Source organism: Pogoniulus pusillus, chromosome 28 (genome assembly GCF_015220805.1).
Source record: "Pogoniulus pusillus isolate bPogPus1 chromosome 28, bPogPus1.pri, whole genome shotgun sequence".
NCBI lineage: Eukaryota > Metazoa > Chordata > Aves > Piciformes > Lybiidae > Pogoniulus > Pogoniulus pusillus.
In genome coordinates this window covers 14291012-14311751 of record NC_087291.1, presented here as the reverse complement: position 1 = coordinate 14311751, position 20740 = coordinate 14291012, and the positions used below count along the sequence as shown (strand labels likewise).

General features: G+C 41.8%; 1 protein-coding gene across 1 annotated transcript in view; it reads right to left on the bottom strand.

Annotated features, from left to right (window-relative positions):
* The window catches only part of THSD7A (thrombospondin type 1 domain containing 7A), a 278576-nt gene that overhangs the window by 191136 nt on the left and 66700 nt on the right, over positions 1-20740 (bottom strand). The window contains exon 3 of the mRNA XM_064166895.1: positions 16593-17120. Within this exon, the coding sequence (XP_064022965.1) occupies positions 16593-16758 (166 nt within the window). The 5' untranslated portion in view covers positions 16759-17120. The remainder of the gene's footprint in view (positions 1-16592; positions 17121-20740) is intronic.

The window sequence follows — 20740 nt, the reverse complement described above, 5'->3', positions numbered from 1 at the left end:
CAGGTAGTTGTAGACAGCAATGAGGTCAATAAGGCAGTAAGATATTCTTAACTGCCCTGGCCTAACAACAATTACTGATTCCAAAATGTCTCATCCAGATTTTTCATCACAAGAGATGACTTCTAAACTATCTTCTTCATGGCCATGACTATATGCATGGCATTGAAACTGCAGGCATAAAGACTAATCTACCTAATAGCTAAGAAGCTCCTGAAAAAGGAATAAAGATCATGACACACTTGACATTTTGTTTGAACATATATTGTGTCAATGAAGGTACCAAAGACTAATTCCTTTAAATACACTTGAAAAGAAAACAAAAGTTCACAGGCTTTTGGAAAGCTGCTCCACAAGCCACTGTCACAGTTGGGTGCAATTTCAGTGACACAAGAAGGAATAAAAGTTTCAGGATAGTCCTATGATAGGAAAAAAAATCATCACTGTGATTTATATTAAAGTTTAGCTGGACAAGCTTGAGAGGTGTGCCCAACCCAACCTCATGAAGTTCAACAAGGCCAAGTGCAAGGTCCTTCAACTGGGTTGGGGAAATCTCAAGCACAAATATATGCTGGGCAAGGAGTGAATCAAGAGCAGTCTTGAAGAGAAGGACTTGGGGGCATTAGTTGATGGAAATCTCAACATGAGCTGGCAATGGTCACTGGCAGCCCAGAAGGCAACCGTGTCCTGGGCTGTATCAAAAGCAGTGTGACCTGCAGATGATTCTGCCCCTTTAATCTGCTCTTGGAGTACTGCATCCAGTTCAGGCACCCTCAGCACAACAAGGACATCAAACTGCTGCAGCAGGTCCAGAGGAGGCCACAAAGATGATCAGAAGACAGGACAACCTCCTCTATAAGAACAGGCTGAGAGCTGGGGTTGTTCAGCCAAGGGGGGAAGAGGGACAAGAGCTCCAGACCCCAATTAGGCTGCTGCAAGTCCCACTTGGCAGCACTGCTAAGGCCAAACCCAAGCTTCACTCCCTCGTAGTACATAACAGCCTGTGCCACCTCCCAGTTGGAGAAAGGAAGGAAAAAGGGAAGAGAACTGACTCTGCAGCCAGTTTTATAGGGATGCAAGACTTATGAGAATGAAATACACTTTCTGGTTCACCTCCTGGGCCTCTCTAACCTCTGGAGGTCTGCAGCATCATGGTTCTTAAAGGCAACTAGCCTCAAAACCACCACAATGTCCTTTATAAGCTATTGAATAAGTGATGAACAGTCAGCTCAATAACTGGAGAGCAGGTGTATTTGGACAATGATCTCACCTTGGAAGAAGGCAGTTCTCAACCTGAAGTTAGAAGATAAAAGGCACATTAAACCAATTAGAATAAGCATTATGTAAAAGGCAGATCCTGTGCTGCTTGGCACAACACTAATAGGTTGATTTATCAAGAAAGATTAGAGTTCACTAAGCACAGTTCAGCTAAGTGATAGCTGAGGGGCATGACAACTGACAAATACTCTTCTTGAGCAATCTAGTCATGAAGCAAAAAAGGGTAACAGAAAAAGGCAAAGCAGCTATAAAATAGTGTGGCACAGACAACAGTGTAGACTTTCAATTACAGTGAGAGAAATCCTACTGCTTAAAATATTTACAATAAATGTAGAGTTTAGGAAGGAGAGCAGGTTGAGAAGAAAGGAGAAGGGATAATTATTCGGCCTCATTAAATTTTTCATCAGAAGCAGCAAACTATCATAGTTTGAGCATTTCCTTTTTCATTAGAGTGCTTTTTAATATTGACATCCAACCAATTATGTTCAAACTAATTCCCAGAATACTCTGAGAATGTAGCTACTTTCAGAAGTTGGGTTTTTTTTCCAGATTAATGAACTGCATTATTTTTTCATTAGAAGCTGCAGCGTGCTCTGAAACATACAAAGTGGGGAACAAAAAAACCCACCCTGAATAGAACATATTCTCCAAAAAAGCCCTTGGCTTTATTAATGAGTTTCTATCTTCAGGGAACCTTCTTCATCTTTACTTTAAAAAAATTCAAGACAAAAAAGGCAACTCTGCTACTTCAAATGGACTCCTTGTTTATAACCAACTGCAGCAAATTAGATGAACCCTCTACCTATTAGCTCCAGCCCCATGTAACGTGATAGAACACCAAAGTCAATCTTTCTCCTTTTATTTCCTTCTTCTTTCTTGTTTTTTAATTACCATGCTACCTTTGATGATCCACACTCCAATCCTTATGTTTGAGTTGCAGGGCTTCTTTTTTTCCAAACAAGCTATTCACCAGTTTGTTCTCACCATCCAGGTTAAACTACTTTGTAAAGATGCTGAAGACCAAGCAAGCCTTACATAATGCTAACCTGACCTGTTTCTCATTCAACACTTAAAATTTTAAACATAAAGTTCATGTATTACCAGATCCATTATATAGAAACCAGAGTGTCTGTTTTATGGCTTCTTAATATATTTAGTCTTTGCTTTCCCCAAAAAAATATCTCCCTGGCAGCATTTGAGTACTGTGTCCAGTTCTGGGCTCCTCAATTCAAGAGAGATGTTGAGGTACTGGAACGTGTCCAGAGAAGGGTGACAAAGCTGGTGAGAGGCCTGGAACATAAACCCTATGAGGAGAGGCTGAGGGAGCTGGGGGTGTGCAGCCTGCAGAAGAGAAGGCTCAGGGGTGACCTCATTGCTATGTACAACTACCTGAAGGGAGGCTGTAGCCAGGTGGGGTTGGTCTCTTCTCCAAGGCAACCAGCAACAGAACAAGGAGATACAGTCTCAAGTTGTGCCAGGGGAGGTCTTGGCTGGATGTTAGGAGGAAGTTCTTGCCAGAGAGAGTGATTGGCATTGGAATGGGCTGCCCAGGGAGGTGGAGGAGTTGCCATCCCTGGAGATGTTCAAGCAAATCCTGGATGAGGCACTCAGTGCCATGGTCTAGTTGACTGGCTAGGGCTGCGTGCTATGTTGGACTGGATGATCTTGGAGGTCTCTTCCAACCTGGTTGATTCTATGATTTACATAAAAGGAGAGGAATGTCTGTCTTAAATTGAAAAGAAATTACAACACTGAATGGCATTGGCAACTATTACAGGCATCACAAGACTGAAAACTCCTCTTTTGCCCCTCCTCTTCCTTATATTTTATCTTTAATTAACTTGCCCCTTTTCTTCATCTCAAGTTCTCCTTAAAGCCGTATTTTGTTAATGTATTCCTGCCCCTAAGAGTGCTACTCACCAGTCTCAGGGGGATTATATACACTCTGAATTCCATTCATACAACAACAACAACAACAACAACAATAATAATAGTATCAATATGAATATGATTGTTACTACTATTACTTAATAACAATAATCTGGATTCAGGGTTTCCTTTACTGAGAAAAAAATGTATTTAGAAAGATGTGGGCATACACTGGACTGCCTTTAGTTTGCTACAACAACTAGGTTATCAGTTCAGAAGAGACACATGAGAAACATGAGCAATTTTTTCACTGTGAGGGTGACAGAACACTGGAACAAGCTGCCCAGGGGAGCTGTGGAGCTTCCCTCTCTTTCAAGGTGCCTTCCAGCTCCTGACATTCTGTGATTCTGTGAAGTTACTTTAGAAACAAGTTATCTTTCTTACAATGGATTACACCCAAACCAGCATCTATATAGGAATAGTAACAACACATCATTTACTCTGAGACACAGGTGTGGAGTTTTATTTGTTTCTCCTTGAATATGGAGTCACTGTCCCTGGAGTGACTGGATTAAAGACTGGATGAGGCACTTAGTGCTATGGTCTAGTTGATTGGACAGGGCTGGGTGCTAGGTTGGACTGCATGAGCTTGGAGGTCTCTTCCAACCTGCTTGATTCTATGAGAAGTGAGGCATTGATGCATTCCTCTGTGACCTGAGCTACACTGTACGGTCCTGATCTGTCAGGGGGGTTGCACTCCATGATCTCTTCAGGTCCCTTCCAATCCCTGACATCCTGTGATTTTCTACTTCTTAAATGAGAGTGAGGAAGACATTAAACAGGCAGCAGATTTTGTCCTTTTGAGTCTTCTTCTTTGTTTGCACAGGAATACATTTTAATTACTTCACTTCCAATTAGCACTGTGCCTTTACAGAAGAGGATTCAGAAAAGCATACCTATCATGGAAAATCTACTTCTGCATCCACAAAGGAAAATATTTACTTCCAAATATGAGGTTCTGCACCTTGATCCTTGAAGACTATTTCCTCTGTGCTAAGGGAAATGAAGCAGTACACTGCTCAGGATAGTATGAAGCATGCAACCTAGCAAATGCAGTATTGGCAAAGCAAGGTGTTCCTACATGGCACTCTCAGAGCAATAAACATGAATTTCTCACAGAACTGGCACCATTTTTCTCTTCCTTAACCTATCTCAAAAACCAGGTTGTCTTATATCTGCACAAGAAAAAATCATAAATTTAGATTTACTTCCATCACAACTCCTTGTGAAAGTTCAGTGCAGAACCACAAAGATGATGAAGGGAATGGAACATTTCTCTGAAGAGATACTGAGGTAGCTGGGGCTCAGCTGCTTGGAGGAGACTGAGAAGTGACCTCATTCATGTTTATCAATGCATAAAGGGTGAGCGTCAGGAGGCTGGAGCCAGGCTCTGCTGGGTGATGCCCAAGGACAGGACAAGGAAAAAGTTCCATGGAAACATGAGGAAATTGTTTTTTCACTGTGAGGGTGACAGGACACTGGAACAGGCTGCCCAAAGGGGTTGTGGAGTCTCCCTCTGTGGGGATATTCAAAACCTGCCTGGGTGCATTCCTCTGTGACCTGCTCTAGACGATCCTGCTCTGGCAGGGGAGTGGGACTGGATGAGCTTTCAAGGTTCCTTCCAACCCCTGACATTCTGTGATCTGATGAAATAGCTTCAACCTGTACTATGACTAAAGAACCAAGACAACTATAATCAGCACATACACTCACTGCCTTGATTTATTCCACAAAGCTCTTAAAGAGTATTAGGCACTGAAGGAAAAAAAATATTTAGTCACTGGCAAATATGTAAATCACTTACAGAAATCTCTAAGCTTCAGAGAACTCACTTTTGTGCAGCACAGCCTATCGCCTTCTCCTGCATCTCCCTACCAAGCCACAGAAGTACACAGAAGATAACCTGAATTTTCTGGCTTTATGGTTCAGACACGCAAATGATTCCCAAGGTGTTGACATTCATGCATCAAGATGAAATATGGACAGCCACAAGCCATTCATCCACATCAAGTTAAAGACTACAAATCTCCCTTGCATGCTGAGTCACTTTATCACTTTGCTCTCCTTTCATTATCTCCTGCATGGCACCATACATGTCTCACATGAATCAGTTGGTCCATGCTGACTGTGAATTCCATTTAGGGGTACAAAAAACAACTTGTTTTCCATGACAGCCTTCAAACTATGACTGTAAGAAATTGCAAGCCAAGTAGCAGCATTGAAGCTGGAATTTCTTAAACCTAGTGATATATATACATATCACTATACACACACATATACACACACACACTTCTTAGATGTTACCACAAATGCTACTGTTTTACTTGAGCACTGAAGACTTCAGTAACTTCCTGTTATCTTTTAAGGTATCATAGAATCAATCAAGTTGTAAAAAGACCTCCAAGCTCATCCAGTCCAACCTATCACCCAGCCCTACCCCATCAACTAGACCATGGCACTAAGAGCCTCATCCAGTCCAACCTATCACCCAGCCCTACCCCATCAACTAGACTATGGCACTAAGAGCCTCATCCAGTCCAACCTATCACCCAGCCCTACCCCATCAACTAGACTATGGCACTAAGAGCCTCATCCAGTCCAACCTATCACCCAGCCCTACCCCATCAACTAGACTATGGCACTAAGAGCCTCATCCAGTCCAATCTATCACCCAGCCCTACCCAATCAACTAGACTATGGCACTAAGTGCCTCAGCCACAGCATTGTTCCTTAATATTTTAAGACCATCAGATATATATCACACATGCAACCATGCACACACAGGTATAATTACTGCTGGAAACTACTTCTGTACAGCATTTCCAGATAGACTAATTAGAAAACTCACATCAATTTAAAAAATTGCTTCTCCCCATAACAAGTGTTGCCTTCTCTCAGCCTCCTGAGTGTTTCAGTCTTGTAATCTATTGCAAATATTTATATTCAATAAAAAATAGCTGCTGGTTGCTTACTCCATGCTTTTCATATTTATGTTCATATCATTTCTTCTTTCCTGTTTCCCAGTATCTGAAGGGGGCCTACAGGAAAGCTGGGGAGGGACATTTTAGGATGCCAGGTAGTGATAGGACTAGGGGGAACAGAGCAAAACTAGAAGTGGATAGATTCAGATTGGATGTTAGGAAGAAGTTCTTCACCATGAGGATAGTGAGACACTGGAACAGGTTGCAAGGAGGTGGTGGAAGCCTCATCCCTGGAGGTCTTTAAGGCCAACCATGCATTCTGGAACTACTAAACAGACATTACCATTTGGAAGTAGACATCACCACTATTTCCTTTTCACAGCCTATAATCTAATTCTTCTCAGCAAAATATCCCAGCTAGGCTCAAAGTAGCACACTCTATTATCCTCCAGTATGCCAACTTAATATCAACTTTTTAACCTATTTTTGCCACTTGAAATTACTTGAAAATCCTTTTGGAACATTAACATTTTCATGTCTTCATCACCAGCATCTTTAACAAGGCTTAATCATGTCACTTTGTGCTAAGCTGTGGTGCACAGGAACACCAGCAACCAAGAGAATTCAGTTGTGCTAGGCACTGTACAAGTCATTATGAAACAATCTCTCTCTGTTCTCTAATGGCTTAGTGGTAAAACAGCTATTCCCCAGCACACATAAGGGGAGTTATAATATTGCTCACTAATATAAACATTTCATTTTGCATAATACAGGAGGTAGAAAGTAATAAAAAGCTCATTAGGAAATTTCTCATTGGATTAGCAGATGTCATCAATCTTTAAAATGTTTAAGTATGTCTCATGACATCAGAGACCATTTCTAACAATTAATATCCTCCAACTCACTTTATGCAATACAGTCTCCATGAAACAGGTTTTTTTTATCTTTCACAGTCTTAAAATACCTGTGGAAAACCCTTCTCAGTCCTGGGATGCTCGAAAGTTTGCTGTGTGTCCAGCTGAAAGGGACATGGGGGTTCTAATTGACAAGCAACTGAATATGAGCCAGCAGTGTGCCCAGGTAGCAAGGAAAGCCAATGGCATCCTGGCCTGTATTAGAAATGCTGTATCCAGCAGGAACAGGGTGGTGATTGTCCTCTTGTACTTGGCTCTGGTGTCACTGAACCTAGAGTACTCTGTTCAGTTTTGGGCACCTCATTTCAAGAAGGATGTGGAGATGCTGGAGAGAATGCAGAGGAGGGTAACAAAGATGAGGAAAGACCTGGAGAATAAATCTTATGAGTAATGACTGAAGGAGCTGGGGATGGTTAGTTTGAGAAAGAGGAGGCTGAGATGAGACCTCATCACTGTCTACAGCTACCTGAAAGGACCTTAGAGAGGCTGGTGCTGGTCTCTTCTCACAGGTAAACAGTGAGAGAAGAAGAGGGAATGGCCTCAAGCTGTGACTGGGGAGGTTTAGACCGGACATTAGAAACAATTTTTTCCCAGCAAGAGTGGTCAGGCATTGGAATGAGCTGCCCAGGGAGGTGGTGGAGTCACCAACCCTGGATGTGTTTAGAAGTCATTTGGATGTGGTGCTTGAGGATATGGTTTAAGAGTGAACTTTGTAGAGTAGGTATATTGGTTGGATTTGATGATCCTGAGGGTCTTTTCCAACCAGAAAGTTTCTGTGATTCAGTGGATCTCAGGAAGAAGTTCTCCAGTACAAGAGGTGAGACTCTGGAATAGGCTGCCCAGGGAGGTTGTGGTTGCTTCCTCCCTGGGAACATTCTAGGCCATGTTGGATGAGGTCTTGATCACTTCAGTCTAGTTGTGAGGCATCCCTGCCCATGGTGGGGAGGTTAGAATAGATAGTCTCTTCCAACATAAGCCACTCTGTAATTTTATGATTGAGATTTAATATCCAATTATTTTAATTCTGATTATTTTGGAAAACTGCTACCAAATAATGGGTTTTTTTAGAGTTTCTGGATATCACAGAATGTTAGGAGCTGGAAGGGACCTAGAAAGATCATCTGGTCCAGCCCCCCCATGCCAGAACAGGATCACCTAGAGCAGATCACACTGGAATGCATCCAGATGGTTCTTGAATATCTCCAGAGAAGAAGACTCCACAACCTCCCTGGGCAGCCTGTTCCAGTGCTCTGTCACTTTCACAGGGAAAAAATTCTTCCTGAGGTTCACATGGAACCTCCTAAGCCTCAACTTCCACCCATTGCCCATATGTTTCTTTCAGCCAATAATTTTAGTAACTCCATCTATTTTTTTCTGCCTCACTAGACAGAAACAGACATAAAAAGAACAAATCCATGAACAGAACTCAAGTCAATGCCACTGCAGTCTCCAGCTGTAGGCTCTGTCAGTCCATTGCCTCCTCTGAGGCTCCACATAGAACAAATGTATCTTCAATTTCTGTTAGTCTGAGTTTCACAATACCTTTATCCACCTAAGGAACCTACAACATAGTTATTTTCAGCTTCACTAATCTACTCAAGAGAAACAGATTTCAACTGGACATAGATCCAGAAACGGACCTCCTAGCCCCATTAAATGGAGACTTGTTTGTGGAAAGCAAACAGAACACAGAGGAATACAAGGAAAGACAAACATATACCACAAAGCAAGCTGTGAGTGCAGGAAAGGACCTTCAATAACCACAATAAACATAGGGATCGTTCTAAACCCCAGAAATAACTTTCTCAGCTACACTAAGTAGTTTAGCATGCAATGTAATTTTCACTGTGGCAAATTTCATCCCAAAATATCGATTACTACTTGTCTTTGAGCACAGGGGCCTTTTTACTAGGGGAATTGGGCTTTCTATTAAACCTGGAGTTACTATGGTAAGAGACACACACTCTGAACTGACCTCTGAGCAACTGCACAGATGAGCCAGATAAAAGAAGACAGCAGCATCAAGTGGAGCGGGGAACTGTAAAGTTAAATCCTGGTCTATAAGATTTTAATGAACTGAATCAATCCAATGCTGGAGCAGTCGGGCTACAGAATAAAACATCCCACAGCTTCTGAGGTACTCTCTTCTTCCAGCATCCCGATAAGCCGAGGGATTCGGCTGATCCAGTTAGTGTAAGCACGCCAGGGCACTTGCTGAAAACAATCCAGACGTTCTCAGCCACCAGTAGAAGATGATCAACTACCATTTCCCACTTTTCTGACAGCTTCAAAGTGCTGTCATGCAAGTGAAGTCAACCATTAGCCCAGAGTATATCACTTGGGTTTATTAACTAGAACCTTATATCAGCCACACATTTTTTCCCTCTTTTCCTATTTCAGATATGGCAAAGTAACTGCAGGAGGGAAAAAAGAACTTCAACAGCACAGGTTTTTTTTTTTGCTCCAAACATTTCAATATTTACTCTGATTTAGTTACATAAGGGCAGACTACTAAATAAACATTTATAAATCATTTCCTTATAAGTAACCATTTCCTGCATCTCTGCCAAATGTTTTGTTGCCAGGCTGTATTAAAAACCTTTTGTATTAATCAAAGACTCAATCCTTGCCTTGCACCAGAAAAAAAAAGCCTGAAAAGATATTTTATAAATGAGGGCAAAGAGCAAGAGTAATGAATATGCCTAATGGAAATGAATATATCTTCATTCAGGTTGCAGAAAGACAAGACCTATTTGATCATATAAAAGTCACATTTAACTGGGAGACAGACAACAGACAGTGTGGTTGCTTAGATGCCCATTAGAGAACGCAACAGAAGTGATAAATTCTAGCTCTGATTAATATGAATTTATGCAGGGTGTATGTAACCAACACTTAACCACGTTCAGTCCTGGAGGATCATTTATATTTGAAATCAATCAGCTAAGAGTAAAGCAGCTTTGGTATATTTGCTTGCATCATTTCTATTCTTTGAAAAGCTGAGGAAATGCAGCTGTTATTAATATTCCTTTTATCTTACTCTGTAACTGAAGACCTGAGAATCAAAGAGATGTCTCCCAAAAAGCCCACACCGTTTGCACTGACAATTTAAAAATCTTGACCTCTCTTTCTCCCTCCTAAAAGGATGTGTAGGTAGCCTGGAGAAGAAGGAGCTCAGGGGTGATCTCATTGCTGTTTACAGCTACCTGAAAGGAGGCTGTAGCCAGGTGGGAGTGGGCTTTTCTGCCAGGCAGCCAGCAACAGAAGAAGGGGACACAGCCTCAAGTTGTGCCGGAGGAGGTCTAGGCTGGATGTTAGGAGGAAGTTCTTGCCAGAGAGAGTGATTGGCATTGGAATGGGCTGCCCAGGGAGGTGGTGGAGTCGCTGTCCCTGGAGGTGTTCAGAAAACATCAGATGAGGCACTTAGTGCCATGGTCTAGTTGACTGGATAGGGCTGGGTGCTAGGTTGGACTGCATGAGCTTGGAGGTCTCTTCCAACTTGGTTGATTCTATGATACCAACTCAAGTTCACCACACCACATCTAGAGTTCTGCTTCCCTTTGAAACGGTCCTTATTGCCCTCTTCCATCATCATGTGTGAATTCCCTTCCTGCCAGTCAGGCCTCAAGTTAAACCACCTCTTCTCATCCAGCATTTTCCCTGGCTCTCCACATCTAATCCGCCTCTCCTGATCATTTCTTCATAATCTCTTTTCAATTGAGAGTTCTCTGTTTACTGACACAGGCTTATCTGTCTCCACTCTCAAGTTGTGATTGCTGCCAAAATGCTTTTAAGTTTTTGTTCAAATCCAGAGCAAATACTGCAACAAGCAGGGAATTTTCTGCCATAGGATGGAACAGCTCCAACAAGCAAGCCGCCAGAACCCTTGAAAGGTAAGTGCTTTAATCAGAGAGCCGCTTACTTTTCTCTCCCACCTCCCCCATGAGCACTCCTGTCAGTGTGCGTTTAGGCACATTCTGAAATGCCTGCTGGACTGTCAGTCCTAGGAAACACTTCTGCCCTCCTCAGGCATGAACATCAGACAGGAACAGATAGTCCTGTGAAAACAGGGACAGTCCTATGGGCATATATAGGGGAAACAAAATCTTTTGTTCAGTGATTTTACGTCTGTTAGCCACTAAAGCTGTTAAGAGGAATTTCAGACAAAGTGTTTAAAACTTCCACTTGTGACACCAAACTCTTTTTGAAATAGATTTGGCCCTTGGGAACATGTGCAAAATGTGAAACGTGTCAAGGATGTGATGGTAGAGAAGCTGTGTTTGTTCTACTTCAAGTGCTAAGTGCGAAATCAAGAGTTTAAAAACCAGGGGTTGAGACTCAGGTTGATATCAAGCAGTGAAGATGATGTTTTGGTTACAAGACCTCACAGTAGCATCTTGAAACAGCAAAAGCATTTGTTTATGAGCTCCTCAGATGATGTAAGAGGCTCTTGCACAGTCCTATTCCAAAGGCAATTGAACAAGGGGAAAAAAAAAATCACATAGAGATGCTGCTGCCTGAAGAGTTCAGAAAGAGGTTAAGGGAAGCTGTTGGGCTGCCGAGCTTGCAACACTCTGCCGGTTCAACTGGAAACCACTTGGCACACTTCATTTCGCTCAGAGCCTCCACTATCCCAAGCATACACATGAGCTTCTACACCCTTTCCTCTCATTGTTCGCTGCCTCAAACACTGAGCCAGTAACTATTCAAGGACCAATTCTTACATACTGAGACATATCATAAGCATAAAAATATAGCTATGGAAGTGTGCCCTCCAAGAAACAAAGACCTCTTTCTTTTCCTTTAAAAGAAAAGGGGGCTGTTACCTACAGAAAGTCTATTTCAAGTTCTACTGGTGTTAAAAGGAAGGAGAAAACATCTAACTGCAATTGTTACACAGAGGACCAAGTCTTGGTATGGCACAATTGCTGAGAGCTCCAATATCTCAGCAGAGCTGTACTGGTCTATGCTGAGATCTGACCAGTAGGCTTTACAATAGACAATGATGGCAAAAGCTCTGCCTCCCAGACTTTTTTCTTGTGATTTTGTTTTTCTTTCCAGAGATACCCATCCAGTGCTGCATCTTCCACTTCAAGAGTGCAATGTGCATTACTTCAAACTGTCAGAAGAAACAATTTCCCAGTGTGATTGAGCCTTCCTGACTTTGTGCAGCTCTTTGGTAATTATATTAGTAACTGTAGGCTGGCATTACATCCAACACTGACAGCACATCACAGATCACTGTGTGGGCTGATTTAATGAAAACAAACGAAGCACAGGGTAGAAAGTAAAGGAGCTCTGATGTGGCAAGAAGTGCCTACACTCAGCTGTGTATAGAAACGGTGTATATATAGTCTGCATCATGGAATGACAGACCAGGAAAAACATGTCTTCTTTTGGAGAAGTGTCAAATGTGTGGCAGCCTGTGTGGGAACCAGCAGCCCTCAAAATTTTCACTGCAAAACCTGGATAAATCAAAATCTTAGCCCATGGTGGGTAGCATAAACTAGATTATAAACTGTTTCTGAAGGTGAAAATTTCACTTTAAAAATCCAGTCAATTAGACAATAACATTTGATGAAGTTAACACAAGCATGTTTCTTATTGAATTGTGACACACAGATTTATGGGGGCTTTTGGTGTATATATAGAAACAATTCAATAAAGCTTCATAATACCTAAGATACAACCTTCAAAGTGTTTCATGAGCTCACAGAAGTTCACTACAGAAGTGTAGAACCTGAATCCATCAACTAAATGAAACCAGTAGACCCAGAGAAGGGCAATTGCTGATGGACAAAACAGGTCATTTGAAAACTCCTTCAACTTCCAAAGCCCAGCACTTGGCAGAGTGTTCACCTCACATCAGTGGGGTGAATCATTCAAAATGCTGAAGATCTACAAAGCACACCATGATTGCTGCAGCAAATCTCCCTTCTCACAGGAGATCAAAAAAGTTACAAAAGCCAAAACTTCAAAGCCAAAGCAGAAATCACTCAGTGATGGGTTACATATCATAGGATGATGGAGATTAGAAGGGACCTGCAAATGGTTAGCTTGAATGTTACACACACTTCCTATTTTTATAGCAGTAAACAGAAGAATGGCAATCACAGAATACATCCACTTGGGGGAGACCTTAAAGATCATCCAGTCCAACCTTTGACCCAGCACCGAAGGGTCAACACTAAACCATGTCCCTAAGTGCCAGGTCCACAAGTCATCTGAACTCCTGTAGGGACAATGACTCCACCGCTGCCCTGGAGAGTCCATTCCAATGTTTGAGAACCCTTTCAGTGAAGAAGCATTTCCTAACACCCAGCCTGAACCTCCTCTGGTGCAGCTTGAAACCATTTCCTCTAGTCCTGCCACTTGACACCAAGGAGAAGAGGCTGTCCTCTTCTCACTCCAACCTCCCTTAAGGTAGAGAGCCATGAAGTGTCCCCTCAACCTCCTTTTCTCCAGACTCAACACCCCCAGCTCCCTCAGATGCTCCTCACAGGCCATGTGCTCCAGGACATTCACCAGCCTCACTGTCCTTCTCTGGACATGCTCCAGCACCTCAATGTCCTTCCTGTAGTGAAGGGCCCAGAACTGAACACAGTAGTTGAGGTGTGGCCTCACCCATGGCCACAGCGTTTATAATACAAGTCAGGATGCCATTGGCTTTCTTGGCCACCTGGGCACACTGCTGCTTCATATTCAGTCAACTGTTAACCAATACCCCCAGGCTCCTCTCCAAGTTGCAGCTTTCCAATCACAAATCACACATCCCCAGGTCTGTAGCTTATAATGGGATTGCTGTGACCCAAACAGGCAGGAACAGTTTTCCTAAGTTGGAAGTAAGCAGTTGAAATTTGGGTTAGAAGAATGTTCTTGTCCTACTCCCAAAACCAACAAACAAAAATAAATCAACCCCCATAAAGCAAAATACAATCTCTAAATCAAAACAGCACAAGGAAACTCTCTCAGACATCACAACTGTTATTTTGTAGGAGAATGAATGACTCAACTCGAACCTCATAACTGAGCATTGTCAAGGACAGGCTTAAGGAAACACAATGCAGTAAAGCAGTATAGAAGACACAGAACAGCATACATCCAAGACATCATTTCAGGAATGTTTAGACATAAGAACAAGGCATATGCAAGTCATGAGAAGCACTTACAAAAGTTGATGTCAAACTAAATTCAATAACAACTCAGCATGTTTCTTTTAAAATGTAAATAAAAATCACTGTGACAAGTCCCAATCAAACTGATTTCCTAGATGCAGTCTTAGCCACACATTCCCCCAACCTGTTTCCTTCCCAGCAGGAAAAGCAAAATACTGAGTTGGATGAGCTCAGTATTGTTCAGTTTTATCATCCCCTCTGGTACCTCAGCTGAACTTTATTTAACCCATACTAAATATCCCTTCAGATCACTGAGCAGTGATTCTCCTAACTCACTTTCTAGAACCTCCCACGAAGGGGTGGGGGAAAAACAGGCAAAACTTAATAAACAGCTAAGACAAAGAGGACAAAGATTTCATCAGAAGCCCAACACAGATGCACTACCTTATTTGACACATCTTGCCAGTCACTGCTTGAAAAGAGACACTCTGACTTGTTTTCTACCACATTATCATCCACTCACTGACATTATTACATTAAAAACTGTAGAGGGAACAGTTCCTTATCGCAGACAAGTTGCAGCTCCCTATTCCTTATTGCAGACAAAACAGATGAGAGAGGTCACAGAAGAAAAGCTGAAGGAAGAACCAGCTCTTCATCAGGCAACTTAATTAGATCACATCTATTCTAAACAAAAGTTTCTTAAGAGCCATCTTAGCCCAGGAGGAGGAAAGAGGGAGAAAATAAAAGCCAACCCACTTTCCTTCTCCATGGTTTAACTGACGCGACTTCAGAGCACCTGTGCTCTAAAGAAAGAAGAGCTCAGTCCACAGCAAGTTGACAGTGCACGTTTGCAAGTCTTTATGAACTAGAATGGTTCTATTTTCACCCTGTGTTACTATTTTCACAGTTTTAAATACAATCTACTAAAGGGAGACAGAATAAAGCTGTGGAGTGTTTTTTCTACCAATGCCTAGCAACTAAGAGAAAATGCAGAACATTTGATGAAAACTCTACATTATTCCTGTGCTTCTGCATAAACTTGTGCACTTATTTTAACTTCTTTTCTGAAGGGTGTGCTGAACATTTAGGAATCTGTAAGGAAAACGAAGCCTGCAGTTTGAATTTGACAATGCTTCAAATGCCATTGTGTGACCCATCTTTCAGGCAGAAGTGAAAGTTGCAAAGGATTTCCCCTCCTTCAGATTTCTCTTTCCAGTGTTATTGGAAAGCTTGTCTTCTTGTTTAAATGAATTTCCTTTTAATCTCCTCCCTCAGCTGCTGGATAGATGGAGCCTCTTAAAAAATTCAGGATATCACTGTAATTGTAAATTGATCTGCTTCTGTGGCAGAAGGCTGGGGCCCTCCATCCAGGAAAGAGACTGTCTTCTCAAAGTTGTTTTTCAGACAAATGATTAATTTTCACTCTCTCCTACTGCTGTATTTCCTTTAATGGAAAAGCAGGTTTTAAACAAAACTGTTTTAGTCCTGGCAACACAGAGGGAAGAAGCCAATTGCCAGAGCCAATGTGAAATATATCCTGGCTTGAGACTTGAAATTTCCTAAAGGAGACTTTGGCACTGCTTACACAGCAACTCAAACTGTCCTAGACAATTAAAGAGTACACATTCTTCACTGCTAAAGTTCTGAATTCTTGTAATGTATTAATAGACACAGGACAATTACCCACTGATTTTTCAATGCAAAGTTGAGGTTGGAACACTGTTATGACTATGCAATCCTTAAAACAGACACGTAACTCATTAGTATCAAAGCAGAGGAAATGATCTATCTGGTGTGGTGATGAATCCACATAGCCTATTTGCCTTTGGCTCTTCGGTTATGAGATCTGGCATCACTTGGATTATTTCACCTAATCCATCATTAGCTTTCACGTGTCCTATATACCGTGCAACAAACCTAAATTTAACAAACCCAACTCCCCATCAATTACCACACTGAATATATTACATGGCAGCACAGAGCACAAAGATTAGGCATGCTGAATTACATCTTTCCTTGGGAAAAGTCAATATTTTTAGAGCACTGTTAATGTTGCTGACTCCAATTGTTACAAATGTTCCCTCCTATTGTGGACAGGCACTACTGCCCTGACCTTTGATATTTACCTACAACACAGAGCTATTAAACAAAATTAAAATCCTCAGGAAACAGAGAAAATACAGAAGAGATCCCAGCAACTGTGCCACTAAGTCACAAATGTGGTGTTGGTTTTTTTAATTGCCATATTTGCTTGGACGATGGAATCCTGCAAGATGACCTATTTATTTCCCCCCACCCCCCTTAATCCTGTAAGTAAACATTAGTGATTTAGATTTAACTTTATCTCCTGCCATACACAAAGCAAACAAAAAGGTTAGTGCTTACAAGCGAAAATAAAGAGGCTGCTGTTGTGTTAACACAGCATGCTGACTTACCGGTCTTCCACAAATACACCGAGGAAGTTTGGAATTCACTTTGTGCCCGAGCGTCCCAGGTTGCCAACAGCAGCAGCAGCAGCAGCAGCACTCCCGCGCACCGGGCTGGCACGGGGGGAAGCCCTGGACCGCGGCAGAGAGCAGCGCTCCCTTCGCTCAACCCCATGCCTCCAGCAGCCTGCTGCCGCCCGCAAACCCCACGGCACGGCCACCAAACCTTCTTCAAATGATATTCTCCCTCTTCAGAATTTCTTCACGGGGAGGAGGGGACTGGAAAGCTCTCTCCCGCTGTTGTGCATGGCAGTTGAAAAGGAAAAACTGTTTAACACCAGGGAACAATAGAGTCCTTGCTCGCTCTTGCTGCTGCAGCGGCGGCTGCTGCTAGAATGGTTGCTGCTCCACGCTCTTCCATTCAGTGGTTAGTTGCAGTTTTCCATCAGCTAAAAGCGAGACAGCTGTCCGCAGGGGACTCCAGCTGACTGAGCAGGTTATCTTGCTCTGGGAGGCAGGAGCAGTCATTTACACCAGCTGGAGAGAGTGAGAGACAGAGAAACAGGGATGAGGAGAAACACAAATAGCCCAGTGCTGTAATCTCAACGCAGCGAGCGACTGTAAAAGGCTGGCTTCCCAGACACGTCTCTCCCTGGAATATCCCAAATGATACACACTAAGAAGAAAGAAATCATCATCAGACATGCTTCAGAAACAAAAGTCATGCAACCAGAACAGAGATAACCAGAGTGATATATATTAATTAAGAGAGCATCAGACTTTTGTCCTGATAATAATGTGTGTTGCATTAACCATTTTGTAAACAACAACAACAAAAAATCCTGATTACACCTGCAGTAAAGAGATAATTAAAACCTTATGAAGTGAAACAGAAGAAAATCTAGAAAATACAATAATAATAATAATTAATAATAATAAATACATCACTAACTTGCCTTGCATATTTATCAAAGCTCCATAACCTATAGCTGTCTGCTGTGAGTGAAGATGAATGTGTGCATATGATAATGTGTATCTATATGTAAGCACATCACCTCTGGGGTAGATGAGGTGTGCATGGAACACAAGATAAGATCCTCTCCCATCCAGCAAGTATGTACACATATATACATGCATAAATGTCAACTGTGTAATTCAAAGTAATTCATAGATCAAGTCATCAATCATTTTTAAACCAGAGACAGAGCTTTACATATGAAAGTATTCAGGATACATTAGGCTGTCACGATGATACAAAAATGTGGAGAGAGACAAAGCTCTTTAAACAGGGATCTTTCTCCCACCCACCCACCACCCACTGAACAGATGCAGTAACAAGCCCAAAGATCAGGTTTCAGACACCTAGGAACTGGGGAAGCAAATGAGAGATTTCCCAGAAAACCGATACCACGTTCAGAAAGTTTCATTAAAAATGCAAACAGCTACAAAAACCACACAGTAGGAACACACAGGACTCGGAGTTGGAAAATGATGGAGCTATTGTTGTTTAAAGAAACCTTCAGTCAGCCCCTCTTGGGACGCCTGTCATTTTGCACAACCTTCCCAGCCTCAGCCTTTTCACATGCATTAGATTAAAATCAGCAGTGATCAAATAATTCCCAAGTCCTTGCCTGTTTAAATATTCTGACATCAGAGCAAATTAGCAATGTTGAAGGTTGCAAATTCATCTTTGTTTACTTTCCACTCTGTTACGCCTCTAAGAGGGAATTAAAGGCTCAGGGAGCTCTAGCACCGTGAGGCTGTGATTAAGAGAGATAAGCAAGTGTGGATTACTGTTCCTCAGCTGTTGAAAAACAGGCAACAATCAGGAGATTATAGGTTGATAAGGGCTACACAGAAAGCCATGATCTTAACAAATTTATAGCATCCTGATGCAGAATCCTACCCTCAGCTAAAGCGTTTCTGGATGCACATTTGATTCCCTTCTGCTACATCATACTGTATTCACTTGAGGAAGCACAGAAACCCCTTCAAGTCTTTGCTTTGTTGAACTGGCCAGAATACTGCTCTAAATCCAAATGCTCTCTGAGTTTATAGAATTATAGCAATTTCACAGGTAAATCTGGGGTTAAGTTAGTCATGCCTACAGTGTATTACATGCTATGTAGAGGGACTCGAATATCTGACCTACTAAAATTAATGCCAGCTTCATCATCTATGAAAAACTACACTAAGAATGTATGGGCTGTAAAAAGTTCTACCATCATCAGGAAATCTGTGGCAATGGGTTTATTGACTTGCCCAGCTAAAAGAAAACATACAGAACTTACATACTGGAAAAAATGAGAGTGAAAATGCTGGCTTTTTGCTGGAGCTATGCACCAGGGGGAAGTTTATAGAGTAACCAGGAGAGGAAAAAAAAAAAGCCTACCCTCTTCAGAGTTATTACAAATTATGGTTTCCACCTAGACTTTTTATGAATGTATAAAGAAAGCCTCTGAAAATATTTTGTACGTGACACAGATCATCTGGAAACATCATCAGGGAACAGATCATCCATGTAGTTGGCACAATGAATCAAAGTGGGTTTTGACAGCAGAACAAAGCAATCTCATGAGAGGGGGGTGAGCACACACGAGACATACACTCAAATGTTTCCTTACGTTTATGCAGCTACAGGACCACATCCTTTTAAAATGACACAAAAATAGGCATTATTAAAATAATTGCATACATCTTTTTTTGGTTATAGCATTTTTTCCTGTTAAAAAATCAATTTTAGTATTTTTTTCCTGATCAAAAATCAATTTTAGTATTTTTTTTCCTGATCAAAAATCCATTAACTATGAAAGAATAATTTCACACACACCCCTTTTTATTTTTAATAAGAAGCTATGGTGCATTTGAAGTTGTTCAGAAATATGTCACAGAGACAGAATGGAATGAATGGAAATCTATCTGGGGGTGGAGGGGAGAAAAAAGGAAGGGGGAAAAAAAGGAAGGAAAAGAAAAGGATTCCTGAAGAGCTGTTTTTGGCAAACCTTAGGTGATTTCTGCAGTGCAGACACTCAACTTCTATTAATTAGGGCTGGGAAAGGCCAATGAAACCACAGACCAAAGAGTAGGCTGATGCCTGCAGACAGAGACACCTACACAACCTAACTGCAGGAGTTAGACTTTGGATACAAGAGGCAACGTATCTCACTTCCAAGCTTCCGCTGCTGTCATCATGCCTCAGCCACAAAACTGCTGTGAAGGGAAAAAAATGCTAGGGAAAAACTCTAGAAAAAAATGCCTTTTCCACCCCAGTGTATCCAACATGCTCTGACCTTCTGCCTCTTTGCTACAGGGAATTCAGGACCTCCCTCTCATTTAACACTGCAGCCATTATTTCTAGCTTGCACTGGCAACCCATCTTCTGGTACACACCAAATGATTGTATTTTATTGGTTGTTTATGACTTAGACATTCCACAAGAAATGGTTAAGTACTTCTGAAAAGAAACCTCTACAGCATAGGAATAAACTACAATCATCATTAGTATTGGTACCACTAACATAATCGTGTCACTGTGGTACCTTGGGGCACCAATATATGAGTCTCAGTAGACTTTTATTCAGATAAAATTATTTATTTGAGGCACAGCAGCTATATGGGGCTTGTAAACTGCTCACACAAGAGATTGAAGAGCGAGCACCTTTTTGTTTCCTAGGAAGAAATACAACTAACCTCAAAGACCTTTATGCAAATGAGGCAGAGTTAGCCATGAAATACTGGAATTACTTGGTTCATGCTTCCTAGCATTAAACAGTTAGGGGCTGACAAAACAAACATGCACTGCCTTCACTGCTTTTATTTAGTGGAAAGACAAATGAGAACAAGAGATAAAATTTCTTGGCCACTGGGTATGAAAAGCTGCCTGCCAAACGGAATCACCCAGCTGGTGTTCCTCTGCTAGCAGACAGTTCCATGCAAGCACCCTTCCCTGTTTATGAGGTGCCATGAATAAAAGTTTCAGGAGTATATTAGCTTCTATTCTGTGTGTGTTTTCCTTCTACATGCAGAAAAGTCACAGTGTGCAGAGTATAACACGAATACAGCACATATGTTCCAAGAGACAACAATACTTGGTGATGTGTCCACTAAGACTTCCACCCACCTTCAATTTGAGTCTGCTTAAGTTAGAAGTTTCAGTT